Source organism: Phymastichus coffea, unplaced genomic scaffold (assembly GCF_024137745.1).
Source record: "Phymastichus coffea isolate CEN01 unplaced genomic scaffold, Cenicafe_Pcof_1.1 PCOF00015, whole genome shotgun sequence".
In the NCBI taxonomy this organism is placed as follows: Eukaryota; Metazoa; Arthropoda; class Insecta; order Hymenoptera; family Eulophidae; genus Phymastichus; species Phymastichus coffea.
This window is the reverse complement of record NW_026706826.1, coordinates 4,957,126-4,976,309: the sequence shown is the minus strand read 5'-3', so window position 1 is coordinate 4,976,309 and position 19,184 is coordinate 4,957,126. Positions and strand designations below refer to the sequence as shown.

At 38.9% G+C, this 19,184-nt stretch overlaps 1 protein-coding gene across 6 annotated transcripts in view; it reads right to left on the bottom strand.

The window, feature by feature from the left end:
* LOC131675031 (protein lingerer) overlaps positions 1–19,184 on the bottom strand; it is a 796,131-nt gene that overhangs the window by 83,889 nt on the left and 693,058 nt on the right. The window contains exon 14 of one of the 6 annotated variants that reach the window (XM_058953845.1): positions 4,992–5,116. The exons of the other annotated variants lie outside the window; for them this stretch is intronic. Coding sequence (XP_058809828.1) covers positions 5,012–5,116 — 105 coding nt within the window. The 3' untranslated portion in view covers positions 4,992–5,011. Of the gene's footprint in view, positions 1–4,991; positions 5,117–19,184 lie in introns of those variants that run through there. 6 annotated transcript variants of the gene reach the window in all.

The window sequence follows — 19,184 nt, the reverse complement described above, 5'->3', positions numbered from 1 at the left end:
TTATCGTGATGCAAAATTCACGAATAGTTTTTCCAAAGTTCTGGACGTTTTTTATGTATTGCCTCTCACAAACGACGCATAACTTCTTGACTTGAACGCAGAATTTATTGACCATATGATCATGTGGTAAGAATTGCTGATGAACTACGCCACGGTAGTCAAAGAAGACAGTGAGCAAAACCTTAACATTTGATCGAACTTGGCGTGCATTCTTGGGTGTTGGCTGTTTTGGAGACAATTCGACTTTAATTTCGACATCATAACCAAATACCTACGATTCATCATCAGTTATAACCCAATCCTTTTGAAAAAATCAGGATCTTCATTGACTTCATTCAACATCTCCTGAGCGATGGTCATGTGACGGTTCTTTTAATCAAAGTTAAGCAATTTTGGAACGAATTTTGCTTATACACGTCTCATGTCTAAAACATCCGAAACAATATCATGTAATTAAGCCAACCAATATGCCAACATCTTCTGTAACTTCTTTCATGGTGATTCGACGCTTTTTAAAATAATATCTTTCACTGCTTCAACGTTTTCATATGTTGTTGATGTGCTGGGACGGCCAGGGCGAGGTTCGTCTTCGGCATTCTCTCGGTCTTCTTGGAACAACTTATACCATTATACATATTTTTCTTACTGAGAATAGACTCACCATATGCAATTATCAACATTTCAAGAGCTTTAGAGCTCTGGATTCCATTTTTCACACAAAATTTAATGCAAACTCTTTGCTCCATTCTTTTCGATGGAAGAAAGTCGCCGAGCACACAAAACACTTCTAACTTCTGACGCCTTTGCCAGAAAAACAACACATGTTATAAAAACAGTGAATATATGATCGTGGCAAATGTACCAACACAACAACAACAAAAACTCAAAACTTCAATGTATGTACCGCGCGAAAATTGAAAAGTCACCTTACTTTTTGAACATCCCTTGTATATAAATAAAAATAGTATGGTCTCAATCACAACAAGGAGTGCAGTTATTAGCTTTCTTGCAGTGTTCAACTAGTATATGTTTAAATATTCTGTAGTTGAACAAAATGAGCATTTTAAGTTATTTTTGTTTATATTTTAGTAGCAACTTGAATTAATACAACACACTAGCATATCTCAACAATTGGTACAACCAATTGAACAACAAATTAAAGATGCTGTGTAAAGGAGAATGCAACAGGATTAGTATGTGGATATAATGCGGCTAAAGTAGATGACAATTCTACGAGAGGATAAGAGGAAAAGTCATGAAGAAAAAAAATTAGATCATTTAATGGAGATTGCCAAGTATCGAAAACATCCCACAAGTCTTCGCAGTTGGTCAAAAATTCCGCGCTGTTACCAGCGCTACCAGCCACTGTGATCACTGATCAACAGTAACCTATGATTATCATCTGTATACCAACTCCCCCATTTATCATCACTAGAATGGTTAGTTTTATTTCTGCTTACTGTAACTGTAGCCGTCTGGTGAAATCACAGCAAAGGGATGATTGGTGTCAGATCTTAGGGTTCGAAAAACGGAAAAGGGTGGTTTCGGCCACTCTCGAACTGGCGGACTCCCCAAAGTTAGTATAGTGTATAGTGATTTCGAAAGAGTGTGGCGAGCGATTATTATGTTCATTAGTGTCAGCATCCGGAGCTAACAGAGCTCATAGCCTCTGCCTCTGCTAAGCTCGTTGGGTACCTGCACATGGTACCGGATAGTAAGTTGACTACTTACACAGCCAATGAACATAACCCTGATGAAACCATGTTGAGTTATCGCAACCCAATAACACAATAACCCAATAACCTAATAACCTAAGACATGTTGGCTATCCTCATGATTTATTGACGTATCTATGGATGAAGATGAGAAGCAAGGCCATGAATCAGATAAATTATTTTAGGTTAATTCATCAGCGAAGAGGTCAGGCCTCGATAGATTTGAAAGACAAACAGACTGAAATATTCGGTCGGCAGGAAGCAATCTCTGTCAGTCCGGCTTATTACCTTGAACAATTTTCGATCTTAAAAGTGATGCGCATAAGCTTTGCCTCAGCCACAGTCATGTAGCTAAGCTGTGAGATTAACCAGACTTAAAATTTGAACGTGACAACATAGAAGTGTCCGACTGGCAACGCGCAAATTCTGTTAGACAGGCGCTTCTTTTTGTAAGATAAATTCCCAAAGCTATGCATAAGCAGTTAGAGATAAAACTCGAGCGCGATACGCTGCTAGGGCAGAGCATAATCAAAGAAATATAATTAAGTTCCCTAAATCCAATTTGAAAGAAAAGTGAGTCGATAAGAAGATATAAATGAATTCACTTCTTGTAGGCTAGAAAATATCCCGGTCAGGTGAAAGAAACGAAAAATTGGAAACCAATGCGTGCGCTATAGATTAAAAGAAAATTATCCAAATATTTAGTCGGCTCTTCAGGGGTGGCTAGGGCTCGATGTGCAAAAATTTCAATATGAGACTAACCCATACCAGTCCACTGTAAACAATGCTCCCAGAGAAGACATTATAGTAAGCTACGGATAAATCAAATCAACTCCGGCGAGCATAATTGATTATGATCTATCCTCCATTATAGTGAGAAGGAGATAGAGGAGGTGTGACATACCACATAAAGCTGATATTTTCCACAGCCTTGGTGCTAACGAAAATGATGAAAAATCGACTCGAAAGATATCTGGAAACTCTTATTTTAGTAGTTGAGTACATCCTGACAAGATAAATGGAAGAAGTGGCAAAGACTCAGGTCTCAAATTGAAACACTGTGCACGAATGACACATTTCAACATTTGAATGCTAGTTACCACTATTATAGAAAGAACTGCATAGGACTTGCTATCCGTACATGCTGTATCATACAAATACATCTAGAAAGTTAACATTGACAACACGCCGTTAAGCTAGTTCGACGACGAATCCTCACCGAAGGTCAATGCTTGAGGTTCGCTCTTCTTGCGTGATTCCTATGATGAGTTTGTTACTTCATTTCCAAAGATGTAGGTTGATGCTGTAAGTGAATAGAGTTCGTTCTTGACGCATAATTGAGCATGTCCACATGTAAGGTCATCACGTCGGGAGGGGAGCGTATACCGGATGGTGAAAAAGCCGTTTGATAAAGTGTCTTAAATACACACAGACGTACATTTTAACCGTAGCCATTAGTATCGATTTTTGCGGAGATTGACTGATCCTTTTATTTTTTATTTACAAAAAAGAAAAAAACTGATTAAATTGATCAGATGAAGCCTGGACCAAGCAGAATGAAATTTAGATTGTAACGGTTCTATCTAGGAGTTTCTAGATTATTTTCTAATTTTCACTGTATTACTGCAACCTGCTAAACTCACGAATTTACATCTATCAATTAGTACATTGAACGGCGCCACCTCATGTATTATATGATTGTATTTGAGCTAGAATAAAATTTCATGAGCATGTAAGGAGTGTAACGTTACTTAACTTATAAAATAGATATGATAATTTTTATTCTTCAATTAAAATGGGTTATTAAGAGTAATTTCAATGAAACAAAGTACTTTTTATCTAAATTTAAGGCATAGATTAAGATTATTATATTTTCAAGTTCTTTTAACTATTGAATAGTATTGAATTTTAATATGCAAACTTAATTTATTTATAATTTTGTGAATATATTAATTATTGTAATAAAACGGATACTCTAAGCTCAAGATAACTATCTTAGAAACATAAGTAAGAATTCGGTTCATTGATAACAACTTAATTATTATTGTCATCAATAAATAAACAATTAATAATTTATTTAAACAAATAAAAGTACGTGAATCAAAAGCGTTGATTCTGTAAATAATGAAAAAATTGTCATAATTTATTAATTTTAATTAACCGATTTTATAACTACATTATAAGATTTTGCGAAAAACGAAAATTAATTATTACTCGGATATTATTAACTAATTTAAGTAGTTCTTATTTGTAATTATATCTATAAGCGATAAATTATTTTTATACTTAAAAATAATATAAATTAATATAAATTATTTTACTGTAAATTTTGCGTTATTGTATTAACTAAATTTATTAGTTAATAACTGATAACAAAGATTTTTGCCATAAGTGCAAATTATGCTTAAATTATCTATATTACCTTCTGTATTTTTTTACATGATTTAAATTTTCCTTAGCGCTGTCTATTTTATTGTAAACAAGAGAAAATGATTTTGCACATTTGCAGAAACAGCGTGAAAAGGGCTGTTCTACGTAAATAGGGCTCTAAATTTTGTGTATAAATAGGCTCATTTTGCACAGGTGAGATATTCTCTCCTAACCTTGCAAAGTGAGCGCTCGAGATTGAATAAACTTGGTTAATACCTAAGTTGTTTCTCTCTAGTGATTAACTAAGCAAGCTTTCCCTCTCCTATTGTGATTTACTCTCAGCTTATAGAACATTTCGCGCTTTGAAAAACTTGGGCTGAATCACACGTCCTCTCAAAGAAAAGACTTAGGCTCTGCTTATGAAACACTTCGCGCCATAAGATACTAGAATAAAGTCCATCCTTAATTACATTTCAAATAATTATATATATATATATATATATTATTCTATAATTTTCAATTTCTATATATTATTACTTAAACAAATTCTTACTCATCAACGCGACAAACCACGAGAATACGAACTAAATAAAATAACAGATGATAAGTAATATCACAGAAACAAGTGAAATGCCCTCGCGAATAATAGAAAATAGCATTTTAAAAAATAAGACCAAAAAAGTAAAAAAGAATAGGTGAATCACACTTCTTGCGTAATCAGCAGAAACACTCGATATTTTTTAGGCAACAAATGAAGCTGTATCTAGCATATGGTTGTTCAAAGAAAAAAGATTAAAGTAGTTCTTTCAAAAATTTTCATTTAATATAATTTACTTAATACAATCATTTTATAAATAAAGAAAAATATCTAATCATTAGTATTGTTTTATCACAAGAATTATGTTAGCAAGAAACGTTATCTTATCTTAGAAAGCTAATAAGTCGTCGAAATCCATCGTTGTGATTGATCGATGCGATATAAGAGCGAAATTTTGCATTTTTATATACTTTGAAATAGCTGTATTATATACCTAGAAATAAGAGATTTATATTCAAACAGTGAAGTTAGTTTATTAATAATTAATATCAACAATAAATATGTAAAAATGGAAATATACGGTTAATAACTTTTTTTAAAAAAATAAAAGGTTATCTTTTCCAATTATGCAGGAATAATGAATACAAATCGATAATTTAATTACCATTTGTAAAATTAATAGTCTCGTTTTAAAATGGGATTGGAAGTGAGTAAAAGTAAATAGAATAAAATGAATATTAATATTTATTTTAATAAGTTAATATTTTTTTTAATTGTAACGGTGAAGGTATTCAGGAAACTAATTATCATAATATTGAATTTGAAGAATATTCACGAGTGTTTTCAGCGAAGTAACAAAAAAATATACGATGTTGACATGAATTACTAACACTAACATAATACTCGAGTTCACGTTTGCCCTCTGTGGATAGTAGACGTATATATACAGCGTGATCTGCTCGAGAAGCAAAACAACGTAATAAGAAATTAAGTATTGTGAACGTCAACATTAGATTAAATTTCTCTTATTCCCTTATGAAGAAACGGCTTCATGGCCTCACATTCAGAAGATGCTCCATCCACTTTATTAAAAAACGAAGACTGTAAAGTAGTAAGCGGAAAAAGATCCAGAACAAGCCCAGAGAATGCTAATCCTAATAAAAAAAAACTAACACAACTAATGGATTACTGGTTGAGCTAAAACAGAAATAAATATGAGGCACTTGAAGAAAATGGCAATAATGGCAATAATGAATCTGAAAACACAGGATCAATAATAAAAGAAAAAATCAAAGTAAGTCACCGCCAATTTTTATACTCGTATACAACGTATAGAACATCTATCCTTTAGAAAACCTGTTGAACGAAATAGTTAAATATCGCTATTCATTAAAAACAAATAAGGGGCAAAACAAAGTAAAAATCCAACCGGTTCCATCGGAAGAATATTTACCTATAGTCAGTGCACTCGAAAAGAAGAACACCCAGTTTTATACTTATCAACATAAGGAAGATAAGGGGTTTAAAATAATACTAACAGGTATTCATGCATCAATTGACACTGAAGAAATTAAAGCTGCCATTGAAGGATTCAAATACAACGATGGATTGAATAACTTATGGTAATTCAATCTAATCAATGCTTATAATTATTATAATTTTCATATAAAAATATATATTTTCAATTAAATATCACAGTCTATATCTGCTTTGCCTTGTACGAGGTATGTCCGGAAAGTATCGGGCCTACGTTTATATCTTCGCGCCATAGTGTTCGAGCGACCTCTACCGGACGAATCTATTGATTACTTACTGACACCTGCCGGACGTATAGTTCATGCACAGCGTGTCTTTATTTACAGTGCCTTTTTCGCGTTCGTCGAATTTTGATATTGTCAAAAATGACTGAAAAACAAGATCAACGAATTTGCATCAAATTTTGCTTTCAACTCGGAAAAACGAGTTCGGAAACTATTGAAATGATGCAAAAGGCCTTTGGAAGCGAGTATATGAGCAAAACACGAATAAAAGAGTGGTATAAACGGTTCAAGGATGGTCGCACTTCTGTCGATAGTGATTCTCGTTCTGGCCGACTTTCGACGACAAAAACCGCAGATAATATTGAGCGAGTGCGACTTGCAATCGAACAAGATCGTCGTATGACTGCGAGAACTAGAAAAAGACCTTGGGATACCAAAAACTATCATTTCAGAAATTTCAACCGAAAATTTAGGAATGAAACGCGTGTGTGCGAAATTCATCCCAAAATTACTCACAGCAGAGCAGAAGAACATTCGCTTAGAAATTGCTCTGGACAATCTGGAAATGGTCAATAATGATGATAATGTGCTTAGAAAAGTTATTACAGGTGATGAATCATGGGTTTATGGTTATGATCCTGAAACAAAACAACAATCTTCACAGTGGAAGCATTCTGAATCGCCAAATATGCACCAACAGGTCAGACAATCAATAAAGAATACTACGTTCAAATTTTAAAACGTTTGCGTGATGCAGTAAGAAGAAAACTGCCGCACTTTTGGGAAAGAAGTGATTCTCCATCACGATAATGCGCCAGCGCATTAATCCAATCTTGTGCAGCAGTTTTTGAGCAAACACAATATCGCATTGCTTCGACAACCTCCATACAGTCCCGACATAGTCCCTTGTGACTTTTGGCTGTTTCCAAAACTAAAAAAACCACTCAAAGGACACCGATTCGATGACAAAACAACGGTTGAAAACAATGCGACGAGTATACTTAAGGCTATCCCTAAAAGTGAGTTCCAGGACTGTTTTGAAAAGTGGAAACATCGATGGAACCATGTTATTCAATCAAGTGGGGATTACTTTGAAGAATGCCATTCACCAGATGATAAAGAATAACGCTAGCACGAAAATATAAAGGTAAGCCCGATACTTTCCGGACAGAACTCGTATATCATAATTTATATATCATAATTTCATTACGTAAATCGCATTATGTAATTTTCACTAATATCAATTCAATCCATTCTCGTGCATATTCTACATTAAACTCATTATTTAAAGAGCGAGCATTAGCAAGCAAGGTGTTTTCAACTAGTCAATAATTAAATAAAAATTCTATGAATTCTACTAATTAATATTCGAATAAAATGAATTTCCGGGTTGAAAGGCTTTCCAAATCGAATAAGGCTACTATAGTGCTTATTTAGATAAAGAGTGAGAGAGAGACCGAGTGCTATAGTCCATCTAATTATAGGCTGATTCCACCTCAAATCATGCAGGGCACCGGGTGACCGGTAACGAAACAACATCAAAATACTTGGATAATGTTCTAGGCCCAAAATAAGACGACCCCTATTTTTTCTTTTCCCCCCAAAGATGCATAGGTGCATCAATAACGTACTTGAAAGATGCACTTTCAGAAAACAGACTAACAAAAAAAAAATATCGTATTCAATTTCAATTGATTTGCGCATGCTTATTTATCATCGGAATCGAATAAATCTTTTTTTATACGATAGAGAAATACAGAGCCTTCAAATCTATGCATTAAAATAAATGCACTAATGCATTTCCGAGAAGATTATGCACTTTTTCCAAAAAAATGCATCTCATAAAAAACTCGATTTATTTAAAAAACCCCACTTTTTTTTGCGCTCATAATTTTTATGGAGATTCTCTGATACGCTACCTTCAATCCAGTATAGGTCCCATTTTCGGTTTCTACTTCGTTACTGAGAAAAAAAAATTTTTCAACTAGAAAAATTTTTATGTTGACTATCTTGCATTCACACTCACGAGCATTTAAATAACATGATAATCGGCGAGTATTGACTTGTTATGATGTCAGCTGTTGTCATAGACCTTTATGTGAGTAGTCCTGTTTGTGTATACAAATTCCATGATACTTATAAATAGTCTTATCATGTTGCGTCCAAAGCATGTTCTAATCGAACCAATGAATGACGTATGCTTATGTATTTATTGTGCCAACTTTGAGCTGTACTTAATTGCATTGAAAAACTTTATTGGTAAAAGTAGTGTTGACGTTTGCCGTTTACGTTCGACAGTTTTATCTTCTGTAGTATGTCCAGCACCTCAAGAAACGTGTTACTATCAAGAATGCGAGTTGTGTCCAGGTGCTGCGGGTGTCACATTTGACGTTTTACATATAGATGAAACAGAGAATGATAATAATATAACGTTTGCGCTGTGAAATAAAGGAAACTTAGAAACTATAACAGTATCCGTCGCTACGTTCAAAGAAGAATTTACTAATCATGTAATTACAGTAACTCACATTTACGAATCAAAGAAGTACAGCGGTTAGCAATTAAAAATGAAAAAGAAAGAGTAAAATTATATCCCCAACATTTGCTAATACATATAGATTTTGCTGAGAACTGGTCAGTGATTTCAAAAAATCCAGTTCAAGGCAATCACTGGGTAAATAAACAAGTCTCTCTCTTCACTGCTGTCTGCTATGTAGGCAATGTCACAAAAAGTTTTGTGGTAGTAAGCGATGACTTAAAGCACGATTATTCCCACGCTTTACTAGCGATGCAAAAAATTATCGAAATTATTAGCGAAATGGAGGAAATTAATGGTGGTTCAATCAATTCTATTAGTATAGTATCTGATGGAGCTGCGAGTCATTTTAAAAACCGCTTTCAAATGCACGAATTCAAAAATTCAAAAATATTTAAGAAATGGTTATTTTCTGCGACTGGACATGGTAAAGGTGCTGTTGATGGTATAGGAGGTTTGGTGAAGCACTATGCCACAGTGCATAATTTACGTAGTTCTGAACTTGAAGCCATTCAAGATGCGAAGTGCTTCGTTGAACATGTTCAAAAGTACACTACGTCGATTAAATTGATTTATATGGAAGCATTTGAGGTTCAAAACTTTCGTAATCAGAAAATGGCAGAACGAATGGTGTCAAACAAATTCGAAGGCATTCAACGATGTCATATGTGGAAGTCAGTGATATCTGAAGGTAAATCGACATCGTTCATAGCTCGCACTGCTGTTCACTCTTGGGTAAAAATAGAAGAAAATAAAAAGAAAAAAAATCAAAGGAAACGTAAAACAAAGAAAGTTTCGGTTAAAGCTGGAAAAATGTCTAAGAAACCTAAGAATGTCAAGAAGGCTAAAAAGAAAAAGAATGTAAAAAGAAACAAGACAAACAATAAAAAAATGTGATATAATCAATAAAAAGCTGTGTACTTCTTTATTCATAAGCTTGCGAGTATGAGTGCATGATTGTCAACACAAAAATTTTTCTAGTTGAAAAATTTTTTTTTTCTCAGTAACGAAGTAGAAACCGAAAATGGGACCTATACTAGATTGAAGGTAGCGTATCAGAGAATCTCCATAAAAATTATGAGCGCAAAAAAAGTGGGGTTTTTTAAATAAATCGAGTTTTTTATGAGATGCATTTTTTTGGAAAAAGTGCATAATCTTCTCGGAAATGCATTAGTGCATTTATTTTAATGCATAGATTTGAAGGCTCTGTATTTCTCTATCGTATAAAAAAAGATTTATTCGATTCCGATGATAAATAAGCATGCGCAAATCGATTGAAATTGAATACGATATTTTTTTTTGTTAGTCTGTTTTCTGAAAGTGCATCTTTCAAGTACGTTGTTGATGCACCTATGCATCTTGGGGGGAAAAGAAAAAATAGGGGTCGTCTTATTTTGGGCCTAGAACATTATCCAAGTATTTTGATGTTGTTTCGTTACCGGTCACCCGGTGCCCTGCATGATTTGAGGTGGAATCAGCCTATAGGATTTATGCAATGTCTCAAGACGGAAGCAGTCCAGAGACTGAAACATGCATATATATGCTTAAGCATAGGGCCCTATTTCCTAGCGTTCCTAAATCTGTCTTAAAACATACATTGCGTAAAAATTAATTTAAATATTCATATAATTGTAAAACTAATTTTTTCTTATATACAGACTGTCTTATGAAGATTATTTGTACATTAATCAGTTGTAAGTCATACATTTTTCAGTAAAAAACTATAAATTTTTCAAAACTATTGAAAATAAAAATAGTTTGTCTGCAATTTTTTATATGTAATGCAGAAAGTTAAAGTTTTATTACAAATTTAACTATAAAGAAAATAAAATTTACAAGTTGACGCAACAAGTTATGAAAAATAGTAACAATTTTAGGAAGAAAAAGTGTAATTTATTTCATTCATTAGCAATTCATAAAATGATTATTTATTAATAGAAACTAAAATAAATATACACTAATTTTTAAAATGGTCTATGTTTACTCATGCAAGTGTAAGCACGTACACAATGATACAACTTTCACTGTAAAATAATTCATCATGTTATATAATATTATTACTTAGGGTACATAGTTTGTACAATAATGAAATTCTTCGAAATAATTTTTGAGGCATAAAGATTTTCAACAGCATAAACATTTGATAGCAAAATTTGTACATCCAGGTAACTCACATAGAACTTAATCTACTTGTGTAAAACTAAATTCAACAAGATTTTCAAAATGGATCGGTGTTTCGTTTCTACAGGATGATTCAGAAGTGTTGTAGTTCCTGAAACCCCCTTGTAGAAAAAAATGTTCTGAATCAAATGGCGTTTTCAAAAAATGTTTATCTTTAATAGTTACCGAAAATTATGAATTTTGAAAATGAATTATTTCGACCAATCAGAGGCGTTTTCCAATGAACGATGATACTTTTTCCTCGATCGGCCACAGCAGCGAAAGCAGTTTGCGCTCGAAACGATCGTGGCAGCGACGGCAAATCAGCGCAACCAAAAAATAGCTGTCGCGCCATTTGTCTTTATCTTACATTCATAATATTTTGTTCCCGACATTCATATTTCTGATAATAATCATTTGATACCTCGAGAACAAAATTATTTTATAATATACGCATGACAGCGCACTCGTACATACTATAGCAATTTTTAAGAAATAACCTGGTGTGCACGTTTAAACGCTACAATGAACAAAACTAATTTTTTTTAGAACTCCTTCGCACGCTCCGTCACATTTACTTCACTTGCCACTGGTGTTTTTGTAAGCATAACAAAATTCAATATACAATTCGACATACACGAAAATAACGAGGAATTAATCCTTAGTATTATGAATTAAAATTTTTCACTTTATGACACAAATATTTTATTAGAATAATTTTTGGATAGATGAAATTGTTTTAGCAAACATTTAGTTTCAACCTGACGAGCCGTATTATGACCGAAAAAAATTACTATAGTATTTAATATGTTGTAAATATCGTTCTAATAAATTACATCGATATGATAAATTTTTCATTGAAGCACTCTGTAACAGTTTTCATTTTTTATGGATTAGGAGGGCTTTCTTACGTTTTAAAACCAGTTTTTCCGAAATCAAATTTTATTCCTATAACATTTAAAGAAATTCTTTTAAACATGAAAAAACAATTTTTTTGAAAATAACCCTCCTAAATCTACCTCCTTTTATACTGATCTACTAAATCTGGTAAACTTGCTTAAATTAAATATGGTAAATTAGCTTTTTTTAATTAAATAATATGTTATGCAAATAGTGGCTTTATAGAGCATAGACATAAGGTTTTTAGAAATGCGACAAAGAAAATTAAAGATTCTGATACTGAAAATTTTGAAATGGAAAAATTTTCCTATAGATATCTTTATCAGAACGGTTTTCACAAGATAACAAATAAGATTATCAATTTCCTCTAATCTTCTCTAAATAAGATTGTTAAAAAAATTTTATGTATTCTTAGAGTGATATGAAACCTTTTCATTCTAAGTGATTTCCTTGGTTCGTTCATATTTTCTGACAACAAAATTCACGAATATACTCGTGAAAATTTTGTAATATGAGCGCTCCTTTGTAAATACAAAAATGAAAAATTATTTTCTGAATTATATCTTCTTAAAGTTTAGAAATTTATTAACAAGCTAAAAATGTTCTAGGTCGTTGACCAACTGGAAGCCTTTCAAATCTCGCATTCAAAAAAAAATAGATCGAAAAATCATACTTTATTTTAACTGAATTTTTTTATAATTCATAATTTTTTGGATAAATTTTGTATTTATTATCGGAAAAAACACTTCTTAAACTTAAAAATTATGTACCTCTCAGTGTTAAATAGAAAAAATTATAATTTTTATTCGTTGTCATATAAAAATCGTTCTAGTAAAAATATCGTTATAAAACTTTTTCCAACTTAAATTATTGAGAGTGTGACTATTGTGACGGTAATCGTCAAGTTAGCGCTAATTATTTAACCTTATTGTTGTCCGTGAGGGCAGCACCTACCGGGGGGACAAAAATATGTAACGAAGGAATTCGGTACGCGAGCAGACGGAACGCGCGCGAACGAATTCGAACCAGTGAAGCATAAACTATCGTGCCATCCATCCGCTCACGCTATCGTTCGTCCATTCACGTGCCCTTGACACCCACACGCTTCGAAATCTGCTGAGATTAGCAACCCAGAGATTGTCGCCGCCGAGGAGCTGCCAAGCTGCGAGCCAGGCCCGATCGAGAGATCCTAGGAGAGTGTGTGAGGTTTCGCCATCGAGGGCGAAACCAGTGCGTGCACGCGTTCGCGACTCGCAAATATTAAGACAATAAGCGACTGTGCCGTGCTGTGCGAGTTACAGTGTTTTTCTCCGGTCGTCTGAAAGTATAAGGTAAGCTGGCCAGCTTAATTTCGCGATCGCGATCTTATGAATGATAATTTGATGCTAATATTCGATGCGTGCATGTGAGGCTCTAATATCAGAGAGCAGCGAGCGTACCGGCAAAGCATGTTGCCGATGAGCGAGCGTGCGTGTAAACAAACTCGCGGGCCGACCTTTTGTGAGTTAGAAAGATAATAAAACGTCCGATTTATAATACTAACAAGTGTTTTCGTTGATTCTCTCCTCACGTAGCTTCCACTCAGTTCAATTAGGTTATAAACAATAATCGGTTGACCGGCGTGTGTTTCCTCGTGCTCTCCCGTGTTGATAGTGAGCAGCAACGATTCACGCGTGTCCCTTTAGCGTAATCACGCGATTTATCGATTAAACGGTCATACCCCGTTACATGGCGCCCAACGTGAAAGAACCTACGGTGTTTTTGATTGTGCAAAACACCGGTTCTTTATATTAACCTCGCGCTCGGTCAACCAATAGCTCAGGTGGCAGTCAAGTGTTGTTGTGCGCACTCGACGCCGAAAGCCACAAGTGTAAACAATACCGGTTAGCTAGCTTGCGAAGGCCCGCCGCGGCGAAAATTTGTAAACAAAACCTGTGAACGCGTGCGAGTGCGACCGAAAGATTCTAGTACGTAAACACCAACGAATTTTGAAAATTGCCGCAAATAATATTATACCCGTTGGCCCGGGGAAAAACTAACACCGGCAATTTTCAAACGGGATTAATTCAATTGAATAATTTTGTTCGACATTGTATTGTGTTAGCATAACCTTTTTTAATATTATTAAAAGCGGTTATTGGTGTTTACGCACAACGCTCATTGCAACATTTTAGATACTAACTCACACAGCCGTGCTAACAAACAGTTAGTGCATCTGATAGGTAGGATCATTATATTGCGTATTTACGAGCAAAGAATCTTTCGGCAATTAATTCATTAAGCGCCCTTGATCAAGCCCAGTGTTGGCAAATAAAATTTTTTTTATTTTTTCAATTCGGCGCACGAATTTTAATATAACACTCGCACGCGCGTATAATACCTGTATTTTTTTTACAAACAAATCCAACGCAAGTAACCTAACAGAAAATCATGGACCGCACTCAGAATGAAATAGAAAATTGGGTGTTGACGCTCCAGGAGGAAAAAATCGAAGAGTACCTCGAACACCTGGAGCTCAAAACAAACGGAACCAAGCTCTCGAGAGCTGCACGTCTACAAAGCTGGTTACTCGGGGACTATTCCGCAGCGGACTTCGCGGAAACCGACAACCAGAACAGCAGCTCAGCCAAAAGAGCCGCCCTACGCTCGGAGCTAATAGCATCCATATGCCAGGAACACACAGCATCCGAGCAAGAGGGAGAACATCCGCTAGCCCAATTACTACAGAGTGCGGACGTGATATCGCGAGTTCAGAAAACCGCGATAAACATCGCGAATGCCCTGGACAGCGGAGAAAATAGTAATAGTAATAAAGAAATTACTATAACAACTGACGAAGGATTCCAGTTCAAACTCCCACCGGCATTCGCAATTATGATTCAAGACCTCATTTTCCGATGCAGGGAACATGAGAGGAAATGGGAGGTCCAAGAATCGCGAAATAGAAACGCGTCTGACCTTACCCAAGTTATGCAAGAAATCGTCCAGACCAACGTCAGGGCGCAAGAACACATGGACAACCTTGCGACCAGGATTACGGAACTGGAGAATGCCGCGAACAAAAGTACGCGGCAAGACGAATCAAACACTTCCAAGGAGGAACCGCAACCCGAAAACACGCGTAGGAGTGTCACATTCCAGGACACTTTCACATGCCATTACGACGCAAGGCTACCCCAGAGCACTCCAGCCGGACCAGGCCTGAGGCCCACGGGGGCCCCCGACAGGACCCCCCGCCGAACGCCCCCTTTTGGAGAGGGTGGACAGCATCAACTCGGTGGAGTTAATGCTGAAGTGAGCAACCACCCGCCGAGCATGTGGTCGTCCCAGCAGACGTCAAGCCCGTTATCCACAACGAGGGACGTCGGCCGCATCGTCAGGGGATGGAAGCTCAGGTTCTCCGGAGAGGGCAACGCGAGCATCGACACTTTCTTAACGAGATTAGAAAACTCGAGGAGCAGCGCTGGACTCACGGAAGACGAGATGCTCACGGCTGTCTCCGAGTTGCTCACCGGTCCCGCCCTTGTATGGTTCGAGGCGATGAGGAGTGAATGGTTCTCCTTCGCAGATTTCGAGGCAGACGCCAGAGTATGGTTTGGAACCAGCAGGCAACAGCAGCAGCGTCTAATCAAAGAGGTACAAGGCCGATATCAGGGCCCGGACGAACCCGCGAACGTGTATATCGCGAACCTGATGGGCCTAATGAGTCGGCTAAACCCCAGGATGACGCACGAGAGTCAGCTAGACCTGCTTCATACCAACCTCCTACCGGAAATCCAAAGCCAGATACGGAGATCAGAAGTGGACTCCGTACGAACCCTAAACGTCCTGGCCATGACGGCCCAGCACAACTTGCATCAGCGGAGGATGGAGCGGACGATGCCAGACCCTCAGTCGACTTTGTATCCTGAGATGGCGTATCATCCCCGCACCGACGCGAGCAAGGCTCGTAAAGGGAAAGTGGCTTCCATGTCCGGTGATAAACCGGAAGTCAGCGATAGATTGGAACGCATGGAGAAGGTACTCGAGAAGGTGACGCACCAGGTCGTCTACACACCGACGCCCTCGGGGGCAACACCTAATCCGAGCCTGGAAGCCGTCGAGGGTGAAAAGAAAGTCCCACCCATCGACGCATTCAACCAAATCCTGCTGTCCCTTAAAGAAATATCGGCGGAAATGAAGAGTAACCGCACCGATAAAAGCTCGACTTCCGATGACCGAAGCAAAAGGCCGGAGACTCCCCGTAAACGAGGGAGAGAGTTCTCCGGACCGATCAAATGTGCCGAGTGCGGCCTACTGGGTTATTATAGGAAGTTCTGTCCCCAGTGTAATAAGGGAAACGACCAAAGGAGTGGATAGGTGGGGTTGATCCCACTCCTTCATCCAATAACCCAGACCCCGTCAAAGAGATCTCGCGGCCTCCGCCAACACAGCCTAAGCCGTTAACAGCGAGCGTGTTGGGCGTCGAGGACGAGAACTCCATTCCTGACGCCAAAGATAAGCGTGGCGGAAGAGTGCACCCGGAGAAGAAAGGTTTCGACGCTGGTAAAGCCACAGACCCTGGACCAGCCGAGGCGGTGACGTACGGATCGCGCACGCCCTCGGGGGCACGGGCTAAGGCAAATAAACCGTCGAAGAAAAACCTCAAGGAAACTCCGATCGTCCGAACCAAAGGGTCTCAGACGACAAGTAACGCCACTCGACCACGCAAGAGCACAACGGTTAGCGCTATAACAAATAAAGGGCAAAGCTGTGGAGCCGTCGAAACTGTTTCCCGATATTTCCCGGAACAGGAGACGCGTTGGTGGCTACCGGTGAAGATAGGGGACTTCCAAATACGGGCCCTCTATGATCCGGGAGCTTCCACCACAGCCATGGGTAGTAATGCTCTACAAATAGCGACTGTGCTAGGCGTCAGACTAGATACCACCCACGCGGGAACAGCAGGATTGCCCGACGGTCGTAAGTTAACGATCGTCGGTCACGCCATGCTACCTTTCACCGTGGGAGGATTGACGATGCCGACGAGAGTAGCCATCCTCCCTACCCTCGTCGAGGAATGTATTTTAGGAGTGAATTTCGTCAGGTTGTTCAGAGCGGTACTTGATCCAGACGATAACACGTTGCTGTTCAAGGGATCGCAGGCCAAAATGGAGCTGGAAGTAGCTAGTTTGGAGGCTGGTCCGAGATTAGCCACAATCGGACTAGCCGAGGTTACGGCTACACAACAGACCATGCTGCAGAAGACCATCAACGAGGCCCTATCCCGAGCCCCGACGGGCTTGGGATGTGCGGCAGGCATCGAGCACGAGATTCGGGTCGGTGATACGAAGCCGATTAAACAGCGTTACTATCCAGTATCGCACAAGGTCGAGCAAGAAATGCATAGACTGGTAAGGGAGATGTTGACCCAAGGGGTAATCGAGCCAGCCGACAGTGGCTGGTCGAGCCCAGTCGTCATGATACGCAAGAAGGACGGCTCATATAGATTTTGTATTGACTTCCGAAAGGTCAATAAGGTCACCGAGCCGAATGCGTATCCCTTACCGTTTATGCAAGATATATTAAGACGCTTGCGAAATGCGCGCTATATATCTACGCTCGACCTCAGTAGCGCGTATCACCAGATCCCGCTCAAGATCGAGTCTCGACCGATTACGGCCTTTACCGTACCGGGACTGGGACATTACCAGTTCGTACGGATGCCGTTCGGTCTCTCGTACGCCGGTGCCACCTTCCAGCGGTTGATCGATAGTGTGATCGGTCCCGAATTAGGCGAATTTGCCTTCGCCTATTTGGACGATATCATAGTGGTATCGTCCAGTTTCGAGGATCACCTACGACACTTAAAAATCGTACTGGACAGGGTATGCGAAGCCGGCCTCTCGATCAATCGAGAGAAAAGTGTCTTCTGCAAGTCTGAAGCCAAATACCTCGGCCTGCTGATCAACCGCGAAGGGATCAGGCCAGACCCTGAAAAAGTGCGCTCTATCATGGAGTACCCAAGACCGGGAAACGTGCGGCAGCTACGCACCTTCCTGGGGGTAGCTTCATGGTACCGCAGATTCTTAACCGACTTCGCCACGCACGCTCAACCGCTAACGAGGTTAACAGGAAAAAAGAGCGAATATGCGTGGGGAGAGGAACAGGAACAAGCCTTCGCCAAAATTAAGGCACTCATGATGTCCGCACCATGCCTGGGATTACCAGAACCAGATGGACAGTACGTGTTGGAGACAGATGCTAGCGCTACCGGAATCGGGGCCGTCCTGTTACAAAAGGCAGGAGACGGCGACCGAATCATAGAGTACGCTAGCAGAGTCCTTAATCCGGCTGAGCAAAACTACTCAGCTACGGAGCGCGAATGCTTGGCGGTCGTATGGGCCATCCAAAAGTTTCGCCCATACATAGAAGCGTACCCGTTCAGGGTGGTAACTGACCACAATAGCCTGAAATGGCTATACAACCTGAAGAATCCAATTGGACGTCTCGCCCGATGGGCCTTACAACTTCAAGGCCATACTTTCGAGATCGAATACCGAAAGGGGGCAGACAATGTATTGCCCGACGCCTTATCACGCGCTTTCGAGCCCACGAAGGCAGAGGTTGGCGCATTGGATCAGCCGAAGCCAAGGAACAGCGCCTGGTACACGGATCAATTCCGACGCGTCGAGAACCAACCAGAGCAATACTCGGATTGGAAAGTTGTCGGCCGGGTGATGTATCACCGAAAGCCGAATTATGACCATCCAGGAGGAGATCGGTATGGCGATGAATGGAAACTCGTCGTACCCCCAGAGGAACGCAAAGCGGTGCTGTTTGAAAATCACGACCTAGAGACAGCGGGACACTTAGGACGCGAGAAGACCTTCGCCCGTGTCGCCCAGTCCTATTATTGGCCGGGAATGTACTCGGATGTGAAGGGATACGTCCAGAAGTGCCAGGTCTGCCAACAGTGCAAGGTCGAGCAACGGCCACCGCGCGGGCTCATGCAGGACCGAACATGGTCTATGCCTTGGCAAGTGGTCGCGGGCGACATCGCCGGACCCTTCCCAAAGAGCCCACGAGGGCACGAATATGTCTTAGTATTCGTCGACGTATTCACACGTTGGGTTGAATGCATACCCATACGTAGTGCTAACGGCAAGACGATCGTGAAGGAACTTCGGGAACGAATAATCCTACGTTTCGGCACACCCAAGATC